Source organism: Corvus hawaiiensis, chromosome 30, assembly GCF_020740725.1.
Source record: "Corvus hawaiiensis isolate bCorHaw1 chromosome 30, bCorHaw1.pri.cur, whole genome shotgun sequence".
Taxonomy (NCBI): domain Eukaryota; kingdom Metazoa; phylum Chordata; class Aves; order Passeriformes; family Corvidae; genus Corvus; species Corvus hawaiiensis.
The window spans coordinates 1,353,448-1,367,495 of NC_063242.1; the positions used below are offsets into that span (position 1 = coordinate 1,353,448).

Consider the following 14,048-nt stretch of genomic DNA (forward strand, 5'->3'; position numbering starts at 1 on the left):
GCCGCCGCTCGCGCATCCCCCACGCGCCGCCCGCCCCGCCCCGCCCCGCCGGCCCGTCCGTCACTTCCGGCGGGCGCGGGGGGCCCCGCTCCCCCCCCCCCCCCCCCCCCCCTCGCTCCCCGGCAGCCGGGGCCGGGAGCCGCGCGCGCCCCGCGGGGACGGAACCGCCCCGCCCGCGGCGCGCGCGTTACGGTGCGGCGGCGGCCGCTAGGGGGCGCTGTGTGCGGAGCCCGCCCCCGGGGTCCGCGGAGGGCTTCGAGCAGAGCGATAATGGTAACAATGATAATTACGGTGATAATGATAATAATGGCGGTAATCACAGAGTCGCACAGAATCCATGAGGTCGGAGAAGGCCTCTGAGATCATTGAGTCCAACCTGTGACGTCAGCTAGACCATGGCACAAAGTGCCAGGTCCAGTCTTTCCTTAAACACCCCCAGGGATGGTGACTCCGCCATCTCCCTGGGCAGCCCATTCCAACATCTAATCACTCTTTCTGTGAAGCAGTTCCTCCTGAAGTACAGCCTAAACCCCCATGTGCAGCTCGGGACTTTGTCCTCTCATCCTGTTACCGGGGAGAAGAGACAGACCCCCACCTGGCTACACCCCCCTTTCAGGGGGTTGTAGAGAGGGATAAGGTCCCCCCTGAGCCTCCTTTTCTCCAGGCTAAACACCCCCAGCTCCCACAGCTGCTCCTTGTGCTCCTGACCCTTCACCAGCTTCAAGCCATTCTCTGGGCTTGCTCCAGCAGCTCAGTGTCCTTCATGAACGGAGGGACCCAGAACTGGACACAGCATGTGAGGTGACACCTCACCAGTGCTGAGTACACGGGGACAATCACTGCCCTGGTCCTGCTGGCCACACTATTTCTGGTACAGGCCAGGGTGCCATTGGCCTTCTTGGCCACGTGGGCACACACTGGCTCATGTTTAGCCGGCTGTCAACCAGCACCTATTATTTTGTTGTTATTAGGTAATAATAACAACAATAACCATAACTGTTGGAATAATAACAGTAAGAATAACAAAAATATCCTTAGGCAGTCTAACAAAAAATTACCTTTGATACGCAGGCACAGACTGCAAGGTAGTGCAATATGATGAAAAAAGAAGTTCGGGAAAGGAAAGGAGCAACATTCCAAGGCCAGGCTGGATGGGGTCCTGAGCAAACTGGTCTAGTGGAAGGTGTCTGTGCCCATGGCACAGGGATTGGAACTGGATGATCTTTAAGGTCCCTTCCAACACAAATCATTCCTGCTCTTCTCTGCGCTGGTGTGGTCTCACCTTGAGTCCAGCGTTCAGTTTTGGGCACCACAATATAAGACATAGAACTATTAGAAAGGGTCCAAAGGAGAGCAACAAAGGTGGTGAAGGGCCTTGAGGGGAAGCTGTATGAGGAAAGGCTCAGGTCACTTGGTCTGTTCATCCTGGAGGAGACTGACGGGAGACCTCATTGCAGTCTACAACTTTCTCATGGGAGGAAGAGGAGGGGCAGGCACTGATCTCTGTGGTGACCAGTGACAGGACCTGAGGGAATAGCCTGAAGCTGTGTCAGGGGAGGTTTAGGTTTGATACTAGGAAAAGGTTCTTCACCCAGTGGATGGTTGGGCACTGGAACAGGCTCCCCAGGGAAGTGGTCACAGCACCAAGGCTGCCCGAGTCCAAGAAGTAGTTGGACACTGCTCTCAGGCACAGGGTGATTCTTGGGGGTGTCCTGTGCAGGGCCAGGAGTTGGACTTGATGATCCTTGTGGGTCCCTTCCAACTCAGCATATTCTGTGACTCTGTGAACTGGAACAGTGAAGGGTGGTGGCAGAATCCAGAAGAAGGGGAGGGTCTGGTGTCCATTCATCAGCTGCGGAAGCAGCCCCTAGGCAGCACGACTGCCAAGCAGCCAGCCAGACTCTGCTCTCACAGGCCTGAGCTTCCACATATTGTCCCTCAAGGGAGCTGGGAAGGCTCTTTTAGGCCCTGTGCTTGGATTGAAAAAGGAACGTTTCTTGTGGTCCTTAGATGTCTGCTTGTGTGTGGGTCAACCAGAAGGAAGTGATGATGTGAGTACTTACCTCAAGTACAGCTCAGCTGAGAGGCTTGGGCAGAGGGTACTGAGGGGCAGAAGAGGCACAAGCATGGGTTACAGATAACTGCCCCAGCAGCGAGGCGAGGTGGCATAACCAGGAGTTTCCATGAAACACAGATGAGAGAAAACAGACACTTGGGTAGGTGAAGGGCATCCACGCCCATCCTGTTTTCAGCTGGGATAAACTTAATTTTCCTCCTAGTAGCTGGTACAGAGCTGTGTTTTGGGTTTAGCATGAGAATAATGTTGGTAGCACACTGATGTTTTTGTTGTTGCTCAGCAGTGCTTACCCCAAATGAAGGACTTCCAGTGTTCCATGGTCTGCCAGTGAGGAGGTGCACAAGAAGCTGGGAGGGAGCATAGCGTGGACAGCTGACCCAAATTTCCAGAGGGATATTCTATACCACAGGACATCATGCCCAGTATATAAACTGGGGGGAGTTGCTGGGGGAGGGCTGATCACTGCTCATTGAGGGTCTGGGCATTGGTCAGAGGGTAGTGAGCAATTATGTTGAGCATAACTTGTTTCTCGTGGGTTTTATTCCTCTTTGTTGTCACCCTTTTCATTATTATTTTATCTTATTTTATTTCAACTATTAAACTGTTCTTATCTCAACCCCCAGAGTCCTTCTTTTTTTTCCTCAGTTCTCCTCCTCTTCCCACCAGGGGTGGGGGAAGAGTGAGCAAGCAGATGTGTGGTACTTCATTGCCAGCTGAGGTTAACCACAACAATTCCATCACTTGAAATTACAGAATAACATTAAGAAAAACACTAAGAAGTGTTTCAAGTCCCTTGAAATCTTCATACCATGCTGAATGTCTGTCACTTCTCTGGTGAGTTGCCCCAGTGTTTCACTTTTATTCTTGATACTGTTCATATTAATGGTTCAGCTTACACTCACTGGACCTCAGAGGATGCCTTTTTTCCACCCTCCCTTATCAATTTCTCAGGTATATAGGTGTCTTGAGTGTTGGCTCCCTTCTTGTCTGTTTCCTGGATAAAAAAATGTAGCCAGAGCAAATCCAGTCTAATTTAGACAGACTTATTCTCTGGAATTCTGGAGCGTCTTTTTTGAGTATTTTTTGATCTTTCAATATTCTTCTTTAAGCACGCAAAATAGAACTGGAACCAATATCACAGTCACAGAGGGATATTGTCTTTCTCTTTTTTTTTCCATCCCTTCTCCCCCCCACACCTCCAACCACCTGTATTTCATGGTCCCAGTTGTCAGGTAAACAAACACTGTTTTGCTACACACACTGGCACAGAGAACACACATCAACAAATCATGCCTAAACATATACAGACTCAGTCTTACTCACAATTATGGTTTGTATCCTTTCCCTTATTGTAAACTCTGTTGTTTATTAAAAAAAAAGAAATCCAGAGGAAACCAAGTATTTTTTGTTTTATTTTTAATTTGGCTTCACGCTGAAAATTCAATTTACAAGCCATTCATGAGGAAAATGTCCAGTTGGGCAGAATGAGCCATGATTGTGTAACTGCACTCAACACTTGCAATGTATCATTTAGGTCCCTTTCAGTAAATCATCTTACACCTTCTATAGCACAGTTTAAGCACCTACATCATATGCTCACTTCATCACACCCTATAGTCCATTTTAACCTATCAGACAAATAACAAGAGAAGAATGCTTGAATTGAGGTATTTCCTTTAAAAATTTACTGATCACTGGCATTCAGAGGTAATGTTAAATCATATAGTTTTAAACATTGAAAAAATGTACAAAACCAAGTTAATTTTTAAAAAATATTATCCTTAGTCTTCCATGCATTTTAATAAAAAATATAAAAATCAAATTTATAACACTGAAGCTATACTTTTTGTTCTGCAAAAGTATTTCCACAATTGGAGCCACAAGGTATGGTCATCTTTAGTACATTACTTGTTTTTGCTCTTCATTTTATGACATATAGTCAGTTCAGTGCGAAGGTAATAGTCTATGTACACATATAATTGGAGCCACATGAGGGAAATTTACAGCAGAAAATATGCATTCAGATCATTATTATCCAGTAGCACTACATGTTACACATTTACACTGCTCATCCAAGGGCTCTTACAATAAAAAGCTTTTTTTTCCTTTAAACACACCAGGTCTGTTTAAGCAGCCTTGAAGTCAACAACAGAAGTTGTACCACTGATGGAACAACCACATGATACCTCACAAGTGAGTCTCTACAAAACAGATTCCTGCTCTGTCAACACAGGTTTCCAGCTAAAAGCATCCTTTTCATGGCAGTGCCTAACTTGGATTCAGTAGCAGTACAAGAAAATTCCGGAGTGTGATCATTTCAGTGTTAACTTTTTTCATTTTGTATTTAAAGTTTCAAGTGTGTTCAAAACCATAGCAATCTTTTTTTCTCCAAAATACAAAAAATGATATCCTCAATGCAAGTTCAACAATAGAGATCAAAGCTATTTTTTTTGACTTATTTCTCAGCTTGTTGATGACTCAATTTTATTTTTCCAAAAAAGATGAACTAGTACCTATGATCAAATTAGAAATGTGTCACACACCTGGAGAGGTGCTGGGAATTACAAAAAGGTTTAGAAAGTGGTCCCATTGAACAGATGTCAAATTCAGCACAATGCTGCAACACTGAAGTAGTATAGTACATAATACAAGGTTAGCTGATGCTTACTCTTGGTCCTCTTCCAGGAAACAAAGTCTATCACTTCTAAAGAAATTTAGTTCTGACTTCTATTTCTAACATTGCTGATTTACATGGACTCTTAATACCCTTAGAGCAATCCGAAAAAGCAATATAAACAAATCACCAAACACAAACAACTATAGAGACAAGAAGCTGCAATGGTTTTGCTTTTTGTCTAAGTATATACAATTGCTAAGGAGACATGTTTAACTTAAAGGAATTCTAATTCACATATGTAAAAATACAATTTCATTTTTAGATGTTTACTTTAAAGCTGCTTTTGTTGTCTGGAAAATACAGCACTGGCTAACCTAAATGTCCCTTCTGAAATATAAGAAATATTTTCCTTGAAGTTCATTATAAAAGAAAACATAGGACAAAAAATATATATACTTAGGCCATAAAAGATCTTTCAAAGTTTATTTCTTTAGCGTTTAAAATACAAAATTGTCTTCATGCTGGATAGTGAATAAAAGACATGTATTTGGGTTTTCCCCATATACATTCATAGACTTAGAAACAACCTATTGTCAGATGAATTTCATTTCCAGTACCATGGTAGGATGAAAAGTGTCTGGGCATCAGCTTTCTTCAGTATCCACGAGAAGGCTTTGTTTGCAATCACATTATAGAACCTGCATTTGGAACATGGAAGTGAACAGGCTCACACTGACAGTGATATATATAGCGAGTCAGGAGTCAATCCAATTTAAGGTTGCACTGTAAACTTCTAATACTTCTAAATTTAATTTCTTGTTGCTCACAGGGACAAGAGAATCCCGTAAGCTCTTTCTGACCTGCTGTCACCTGGACACACCTGCAATGGGTGAAGTGTATGAAAAGAAAAAGCAGTTCTGTACCTAATGGCAGGCATGAGCTAAAATAGTACATGGGCTTTTAGTTTTGGGTAGCGTTACCAGAACAGGACTCGAATATTCACCTGCTGCTCCCGGCTCAGGGAGAAAGTCCATGAATGTCACGTCAGCTTAAAAAGACAGCAGGGTCTCCCTCCGGCTGCAACAAACCTACAAAGAACAGACAGCACAAGCAAGAACTAGGGATTCAGTAAACTGAATTCACCAGCCCAAGAGGCAGAAAAGATCCTTCTTTACTGTCAGAAAAGGCCAGCTGCAGAGTGAAAACTTTGCTGCCGTGCTGGGCATGGATGGGATTTTCTACTTGCTGGTTCAGGATCAGAAGTTCAGCCTGATTTTTCTCCAGCTGACTTTGGCCTAAAACTGGCACTCTTAAATAACACCCCACTGATAATATAAAAATAGAGTATTACAGAAGTCATTATGACTTTTTTCCTCTTGCTTCTGACATTTTTGGTCAAAGCGAACAAACTGAAATGTAACACTATACCAACAGATTATCATTCAGCACCTTTTTTGAGATCCCCAAGCTATCCCAAGTGAGCTCTGATGTTCATATGGCTCTGTGCAACTTCACTCAGAATAAAGCAGCATGGTAATTGTGTTCATAAAAAAAATAACACAAAGAGCTAAGTTAAGTAACAGGAATAACTGACTGAGGTGCAGTCAGTGCTAAGGTGATTCTACTGTTTCTGTTCCCAGAGTGATCACTTTAAAACTGCAAATTCATCTATATCCCAAAGCTGGCCTGCACAGGAGTACTCTGCTCTGCCACCCTGCTAAGGAAAATGGAATAAACAGCCACTGCTATCACACAACTAGTAAAATTATTTTGCATAATGAATTTGCAAGCCAGTCTAGGCAGTATCAACTACCATGCAGAAATGTCTCAGCATATCTCACAGAAACATGAACCCTCTATTTCATAAGCCTCTTACATCCTCTGCTCTCTTGGTATCACCCACTTCAGTTTAATCACATTGCACATGATAAAGCACATCACACCATCTGGGGAAAAAGAAGCTGCTTTCTACAAAACAAATCACTCTTCCACGTGAAGAAGTCAAAGTAATTATTAGTATCTTGAAAGAAACCTGAAATGTTTCCTAGAGAAAGAAACTGTCTTGACTTGAGCAGTATGAGATGCAGGAAATACTCACAGACCCAAGTCCAAGCACAACTAAAGGATGCCGTGTTTGCTGCTGTGTTCTCTCAGTAGTTTTACATCAGTATTACCATTTATACATGGTTTGACCAAAGGTGTTGGTGACCAACATTGTATACCCAGTTCACCACCATAACTGTACCACACAATAATCGTCTTGTGCCTCTGAGGTGGTGCTGGAGGGTTTTTACCTGTAAGGAGATCTTACAAGGTTCCTGTCATGGTTTGAATACTTTTCTCCATAATTCAAAGAAAAAAGGCAGGGTGAGAAGATGAAGTCTCACTGTCTACACTGCCAGTGACCAAACCTTTACTGGCATGCTGCAGTACCTTCAAGAAATCATCCTCTGACTAAAGACCACCTGGCTTAAATACTACCTAGTCAGGGTAGCAAAATTACCCGAATGACCATGTCAGCCTTCCTGCTCATACGTGAAACAGATTTTGCAGCTTTGCTGGACTCTTCAATTAATAATTTAATTAATATCTCATTATCAATGGCACTGATGATAACTCTTACTTTCCATTTTGTATTCTTCCTTCTTTTTTTTTGGTTAAAGATCTATTCAGAATAATTTAAGTTTTCCTTATCAGCTGAAGTTCAGATACCTAAAAAGTAGCAAACTGTTTGAAGTGCCGGGTTCACAGGGAACTTGTGCGTCAGTGTGGCTTTAGGAGCCAAATCTGAGTTTTGTTAATGTAGAAATCTTGGCCAGTGTATTTGTCATTTCTTATTTCTAGAGCACTCATGAAAACTCTGCTAGAGAAAAAAGCAGAGGCTTCACATTAAGTAAAATGCAACATTTCAGAAAGTCTTATGAGATACACTCTGACCTAAAGAAGAATTAAACTTAGTTGGTCAGAGTTTTTAATCTGAATTTTCTTTTCTCTCCAGCCTAGTTTAGTCCTGTAACGTATGCAAAGCTGTGCTTACAGGGCTTTTTTTTTTTTTTTTCTGAGATCACAGGATCTACAGCAAGTGCTACTAGGGTGTTGTGGTTTTGTTGTTCTTTTTTAATTTTTAAATTTTAAATTTTTTTTTGTCTTTTAATGAGAACGCTATTTTTGAAGGAGCAGAGAGCAGAAGGTGACTAAAACAGTTAATATGAGAAGCTCTACTTACCACATGGTAATACAAAAGTAGGAAGAATAATTTAATGGCAATACCAAAGATGGACTTATCAGGGAACTCATAAATAAATAAAACCATACCTGCTTCAAAAATTTATCAGATGTTGAAGTGCATCAATGACTTTTCCAGAAAAATGTTTACTGCATTTTATGAATACAAAAGTACTCCAAGCAGCCCAATGCTTAAACTAGCTAACAGAAGTATTCAGCTTGCATGAACACATTAATAAAGAGCTCTGTGTGACACTTAGCTATTTCCTTCCGGCAGCTGTGTCACTTAAGAGGTTGCATCACTTCCTACTGCACACATGTCCTTTTCAACCCCTGTGACCTAAGGATTTATACCTTCAAAATGGGATTAGCAAACACACACAAATCTGTTTGCTATTTATCACACTTAGATCATTCTAGCTACAATAAATGCATCAAAACATATAGTGTAATTAATGAATATAAAACTAAATGTACACCCTAGTTTCTCCATAAGGCTTATAGATTGCCTATGAAGCATTGTATCTGCTACAGCAACGGACTCTCCAAAAAATCTGTAATAACACTCGCCATACTGTGCTAGAGACAGTGGTTTAAACATGCTTTGCACCTACTAAACATTTGTTTGGTTTTAGTGGGGCTCCATTATGCTTGAAAAATATAAATGAAGCAATAAAAAAAACCCAAACCCCCAAATCTTCAGTTATCTTGGATTTTGTGCTTTTCTGTGTAACTTTAAATACTTGTTCAGAAGTATTACTGAATACTTCTGAGCCTTGGCTGGGTACCTCATACAATATGTAAAAATTCAGGTTGATGCAAGAGCTCTACTTGGCAAGGGATGGCAACGTTACATAAGAGTACAAAAATGCTCATCAGAAATGTCAAATGCCTTCACACCCCTACGTTTTTTTGTATAAGGATCATTTCTGAAGTTAAGTAGTTGCAAAGAATCAAAGTAATTTCTGCATATGTCTCCTTGTAACTTTAGGGGCTGTTGATAGTACCTGTTAAAATATAACAATCTGCCTATAAAATCAGTAATATTTTAATGGCAAGCATTTACATGTCAATGTTTGGTGAAGGGGAAAGGAAGTTTTCACTTCTACTCCAAGTTTGCAGCAAGTCACTGAAACTTGACTGTCAAAACCCAGCTGCTCCATAGTCACATGCCTCTAAAAAGGGTTCTCATCAGGAACTACTGAAACACTTCTGCAGTTGGAGTTTGATGGATGAATTGTAACAAATATTGCTGCAGTCATGCCACATGTTACAGGTCTTGGCCCTCAAGAGTCTGAGTTCACCACCCTGTGGTAATGTGGCTTTTCTCTCACTACAAGGCACTCTCATATTATATTCTACAGTGGAATTATATTAATAAATCTCAGTGTTGGTGACATGATGTGTGATCTAATGCTGTTTCTATGCATGCTGATCCTTCATCCTATCATTGATCCTATTATGTCTCCATCTCATTCAGTAATTTCTCAAAAGAGGAAGAATCACAATTCCTTCCAGAATATGTTGTTTTGTCTTATGCCTTTGTTTAAAATGAGTTTTAATCCACCAAGAATACTTGCTTGTGACTTGTGTTGGTCACCAGCCTTCTGCAGCAGCTCTGGACTGAGCTCACTGGTGCACAGGACTTTCAGTGCCTCTTCACCACAGAATGTGGCTCCTGTTTAAGGGCCCATCTACTACAGGCTGCAGCGCCCTTCAGTGTGCTCTGTACAGCTTAGGTGCACACAAGTACAGCTATTATACTCACCACAATTACAAAGCATCTCAAATAAAAATTTAAAAAAGCCAATGAACCTATGGGCTTTCATAAAACAGACCCCCAAGTTACTCACACCATATGTGCAAATTAGACAATAGCATTCAGCCAACTTCAAGCAGCTTTCTTTACTCTTTCACAGATGTGGGCAGAGGATCTCTTCCTTTGGAGCTTCTCTCACTTCAAAGTTATCCACAGGATTCTATGCTTACCTTTTTCTTCTTTTCAGACACGTGTTGGGGAACTCTCTTTCCCCGCATTCTGAGATTCTCAAATTCCCAAGCTCACATACAAAGCAAAAGACAAGTATCTTAGACAGCCAGCTTGAGCCACGTGCCATAGTCTTGCAGAGATTCAACATGTCCAGACTATATGTGCCTTCCCTTACATACTGTATAATTACAGAAAACAGACCATAGGGACATTTCCCTGTGACCCTGGGGCATGATCAACAAAATCAAGTGTCTCTATCTCAGCTGTCTTCTCTGTTATTAAAACCTCCGGTGAAGGAAGGCAGGCGCTTCACCCCATCTGGAATAACCCTTCTCCTTAGCTTAACTAAGTATTTTGTCAGAGACTTTTCCTAATGCTTAACTTGCCTTTTCAATTAATAGCTGGTATCTACCATCCATGAGTTCCTGTTTTCTCTATAGCAATTTTTTCCATATTTGAAGACTGTTCACATCTTCCTTCAGTCTCCTCTTCTTTGGATTAAAGGATACTTTTGATCTCTCTTTTTGAGTACTTTCTGTCCTCCAGACTTTATCCAGTTACACCCAATCTCTCTCAGGTGCCCCAGTATGAACAAGTACCTCAGGTGAGACCTTATCACATCTTGGTAATGCAAAAATACCACCCTGCTTCTCACAGGCCACATGCTGATGCATCCCTCTATCACGAGCATCTTTTCTGCAGCAATGAGTTAACAGTGCTCAGTTTGACATATTCTGTGCCATCCCTGCCTCAAGATATAACACAGTAATACCTTCTCCCTCCTCTGAGCAGCTGACTATTCCTACTTAACTGTACTTTATCATATGCCTTATTTTTTCAATCCATTTCTCCTGTTTTTCATGATCAATTTTAATTCAAGTCAGGAAGTCTGCTGCCTCCCTGTCAGCTTGGCTTTTGTTACCTAGATAAATCAAAAATTTAATTATTGTCTCTACATACCTTCATAAAGCGTATTTTCTTACTTTTTTTTCCTCCTACCGTTTTTATTAAAGCCAGTTCCAGTTTGGAGACCTGTCACATATGGTTAGGGATTTCTAAGGACACATTCCAATACCCTAATGAGCTTTAAAACACCTCCTGCTATTTAAAAAAGAGTTATAGAAGCATTTGGCACAAACAGACTTCCTTTGCTAAAATTCCTTCCTTTCAAATCTAGTTTTAAATTCCTTTGTGGAAGACTCAAATCTCAACAGTTTTCCCAATCACAAAATCATCATATTTTAGCACAGCCCTACAAAATTAGTCAGAAATTACTTGAAAGATTTTTGTTTGTTTGGAAGCAGAGTTGCCATCACAGTTATTTTGTGACAGAGTCCTCCTTCCTATTCCTTGAGGCTTTTGTCACATTTCCTAATCAACGAAGCTCTGTGGTTTTATAATAGTCCAGATTTTTCTCTGAGACCCCCAGTAGTAGTTAAGGCATCTGGCTTTACAAAAGGAAACGTAGGTATTACTAATAGAAGTGCGGTGGGTTTTTTAACAGTTCTAAACTATTCTAAGATTCATGTATGTTCTATGAAGTATATGTAATGTTGCTATAGAGATTTAACTAGCACTTCTTCAGGATGTTCTGTAACTTGTTGCTGGCTTGGCCTCTGAAGTGACTGCAACGTTTTCCAACTTGTGCTGATACACCAAAGTTTTCATGGTGTGTTCCATGCTATGTTATCTGTACAGGCTTTCTACAAAAGAAACCTGTGATTCCTGATAAATCTAAATCAAATATAGCTGTGTAAACATCTCCCATTAAAATGTTTTATGGACATGATTTGAATTGGTTGTAAGAGAAAAGCACAAACAGTTCGGTTACGTATTTTCAAACAGTATGTGGCATGTCAGTTTGGAAAGAATTCATGTTTAATTGCATCCGGAATATTACAGTAGAAAAGTGTTGGGGTGACGGATAAGGAGCCTTTCCTTTTCATTCTACCATGGAAAGAGAAATAATTTTGTCATTCAACAATAAAAATAAAAAGTAATCCTTAGCAAGTTTTTGTATGACCATTTCCAAACTGTTCACTGAAACCAAAACAAAGGGCCAAAGTATGCTTGCTTTGCTCAAGAGAATAATCCCACTGAAATCAACAAGACTGACTATTCAGATATGGACAGCAAAGTCTGGCCCCAAATAAACATTCCCATACCTAGGGAAAACACTAATCACCAAAGTGCACTTTACACCATAGTAGCTACAGTTTCTTTATACATGCACGGTTTGTGCGACACTTTGTACATGGAACTAGCCAATGGAATATAAATAAGTTGTGCCGCTTCCTTTTAAATATGAACATTAATAATGAAGCACATTCACATTATTACCTTTCAAAGACCTTTTAAAAAAAAACAACCAAAAACAACCTTTCCCAAAGTAACCTGGAACATGTTGTTAAATATAGCACATACGATTCAAAGGATGGTATTAAGATAGAATTTTCACACACAAAACTGGTATTTGCTGTATAATTGGAGTGACTTATGAAAATTCCAAGAAAATACAACCCTCTCACCAGGAGAGGAAGGTAACAGTTGTAGTGTTAATTCAGTTTCTTCTGCAGGGGCTTCTTTCTATCTCCAGCGTTGTCAGGGCTGAAGTCAGTACAGATACCATTAGGAGCAGAAAGAGATGAAGTCTCCAAGCCACTCTCAGCTCCCATCTGATCAGCATAGAGATAGTCTTCTGCAAAGTGTGGGTGCAACTCAGCAAATGTGTAGAAGTCATCTAAAAAAAAAAAAAAAAAAAAAAAAAAGTTGTTGCACAGAATCAGCTCTTTGAAACAGAAGGATGCTAAATTTGAATACTTACACATATATAATCACATGATTTCTTCAGAGAAAAATAGCAGCAGTTAACATAATGCTATCCCCCGTGCTTGTTTTAGCTTCTCAGCCAAAGTTTACCACATCCGCAGAGCTGAGATGCTGCAAAGAGTTATCTAAGCCCTCTGAAAACACTTCAGGCCAGAGCTTAGCTTGCATGAAGGGGCAAACAGGCTCAGATTTGCATTAAAATGCATGATGAGCACCACATGCCCTGACATAGCATTTCACTATTCACTGGGGAAGTACAGAAGCCCTCCAGCTGAAGATCACTGAACATCAATAGTCATTTCTTAAATTCTTGAAACTCTTTTGCAGACATGCCCTTTAATGCTTTGCACTCATAATTTGATTCAACCTAACAGCAGCTGTCATTGCCACCTTCCGCTTTCAAGAGCATTTCAAAAGTCCCAATATTTTAGAGAATAATATTGAGGGGATAATTTATAACACATGAAAAAACTCCTGATTTTAATGTTGGATGATAATACAATAATAAGAAGAGCCAGATTACTTCTTGGGGGAGTGGGGAAGCCTTAATATCAAAAAGTAACATTTTGTGTTAAAGATCAGACTTTTGAAACTTTGTCTCAATTTGCCCATATGACTTTATTCAGACATGATTTGAACACAGGATACTGTAAAGGATCCAAGCAACAAGCAGCTATTCTTATAACATAAACTGACACTAGAAAAATCTGGATGTGAATGTTTTCACTAATTCAGTCACCTACAATGTATCACACACCTCCCACTCAAATTCACTGTGCTATCCCAGAAGAGCTCATGATCAGACAGTGCTGTGAATTCCCCGGAGTGCAGAGCGGATGACACCTGAAGAAGCCTTTCAAAGGAGTGAAGCCCAGTTCCTCCTAGTACAACTGGGCTGGTATGGAAGAAGGGAACCACTGCAGCTTTCCCTCTCTGCCACTCTTTGAGATGACATGATTTTCCCTACTGCAAAGGGCAAGGGAATGCCATATGGCTCACAAGGCACTGAAGTTGTAGGGCAACCCTGCCTCTGAACTGTTGCAAAGGGATAGATGGGGAGAAGGAAATAAGTGTAACTTTATCCTTCCACTAACAAAAAAGTGGGTATCCTTTATCCACAGTTTATATAGAGTATTCTGGACCTATACCTTCAACAAAAGTTGATGAAATTTAGGTCATGAAAACCAACATTGCTATCTATGTTGAAAAACCTCTAGGTACAACAGTCTAATGGATCATATAAATGCTAAAGTCTCCATGAGGAAAGAAGAATCCAAAATATCTGAAAATGCACACAGCAAAGATGTTTC

The 14,048-nt window shown here is 40.9% G+C and overlaps 1 protein-coding gene across 4 annotated transcripts in view; it reads right to left on the reverse strand.

The window, feature by feature from the left end:
- Positions 1-3,467: 3,467 nt before the first annotated feature.
- Positions 3,468-14,048, reverse strand: part of LPCAT1 (lysophosphatidylcholine acyltransferase 1) — a 69,395-nt gene continuing 58,814 nt past the window's right edge. For all 4 annotated transcript variants that reach the window (XM_048289244.1, XM_048289243.1, XM_048289242.1 and 1 more), the window contains one exon: positions 3,468-12,649. In XM_048289244.1, the coding sequence (XP_048145201.1) occupies positions 12,470-12,649 (180 nt within the window). In that variant the 3' untranslated portion in view covers positions 3,468-12,469. The remainder of the gene's footprint in view (positions 12,650-14,048) is intronic.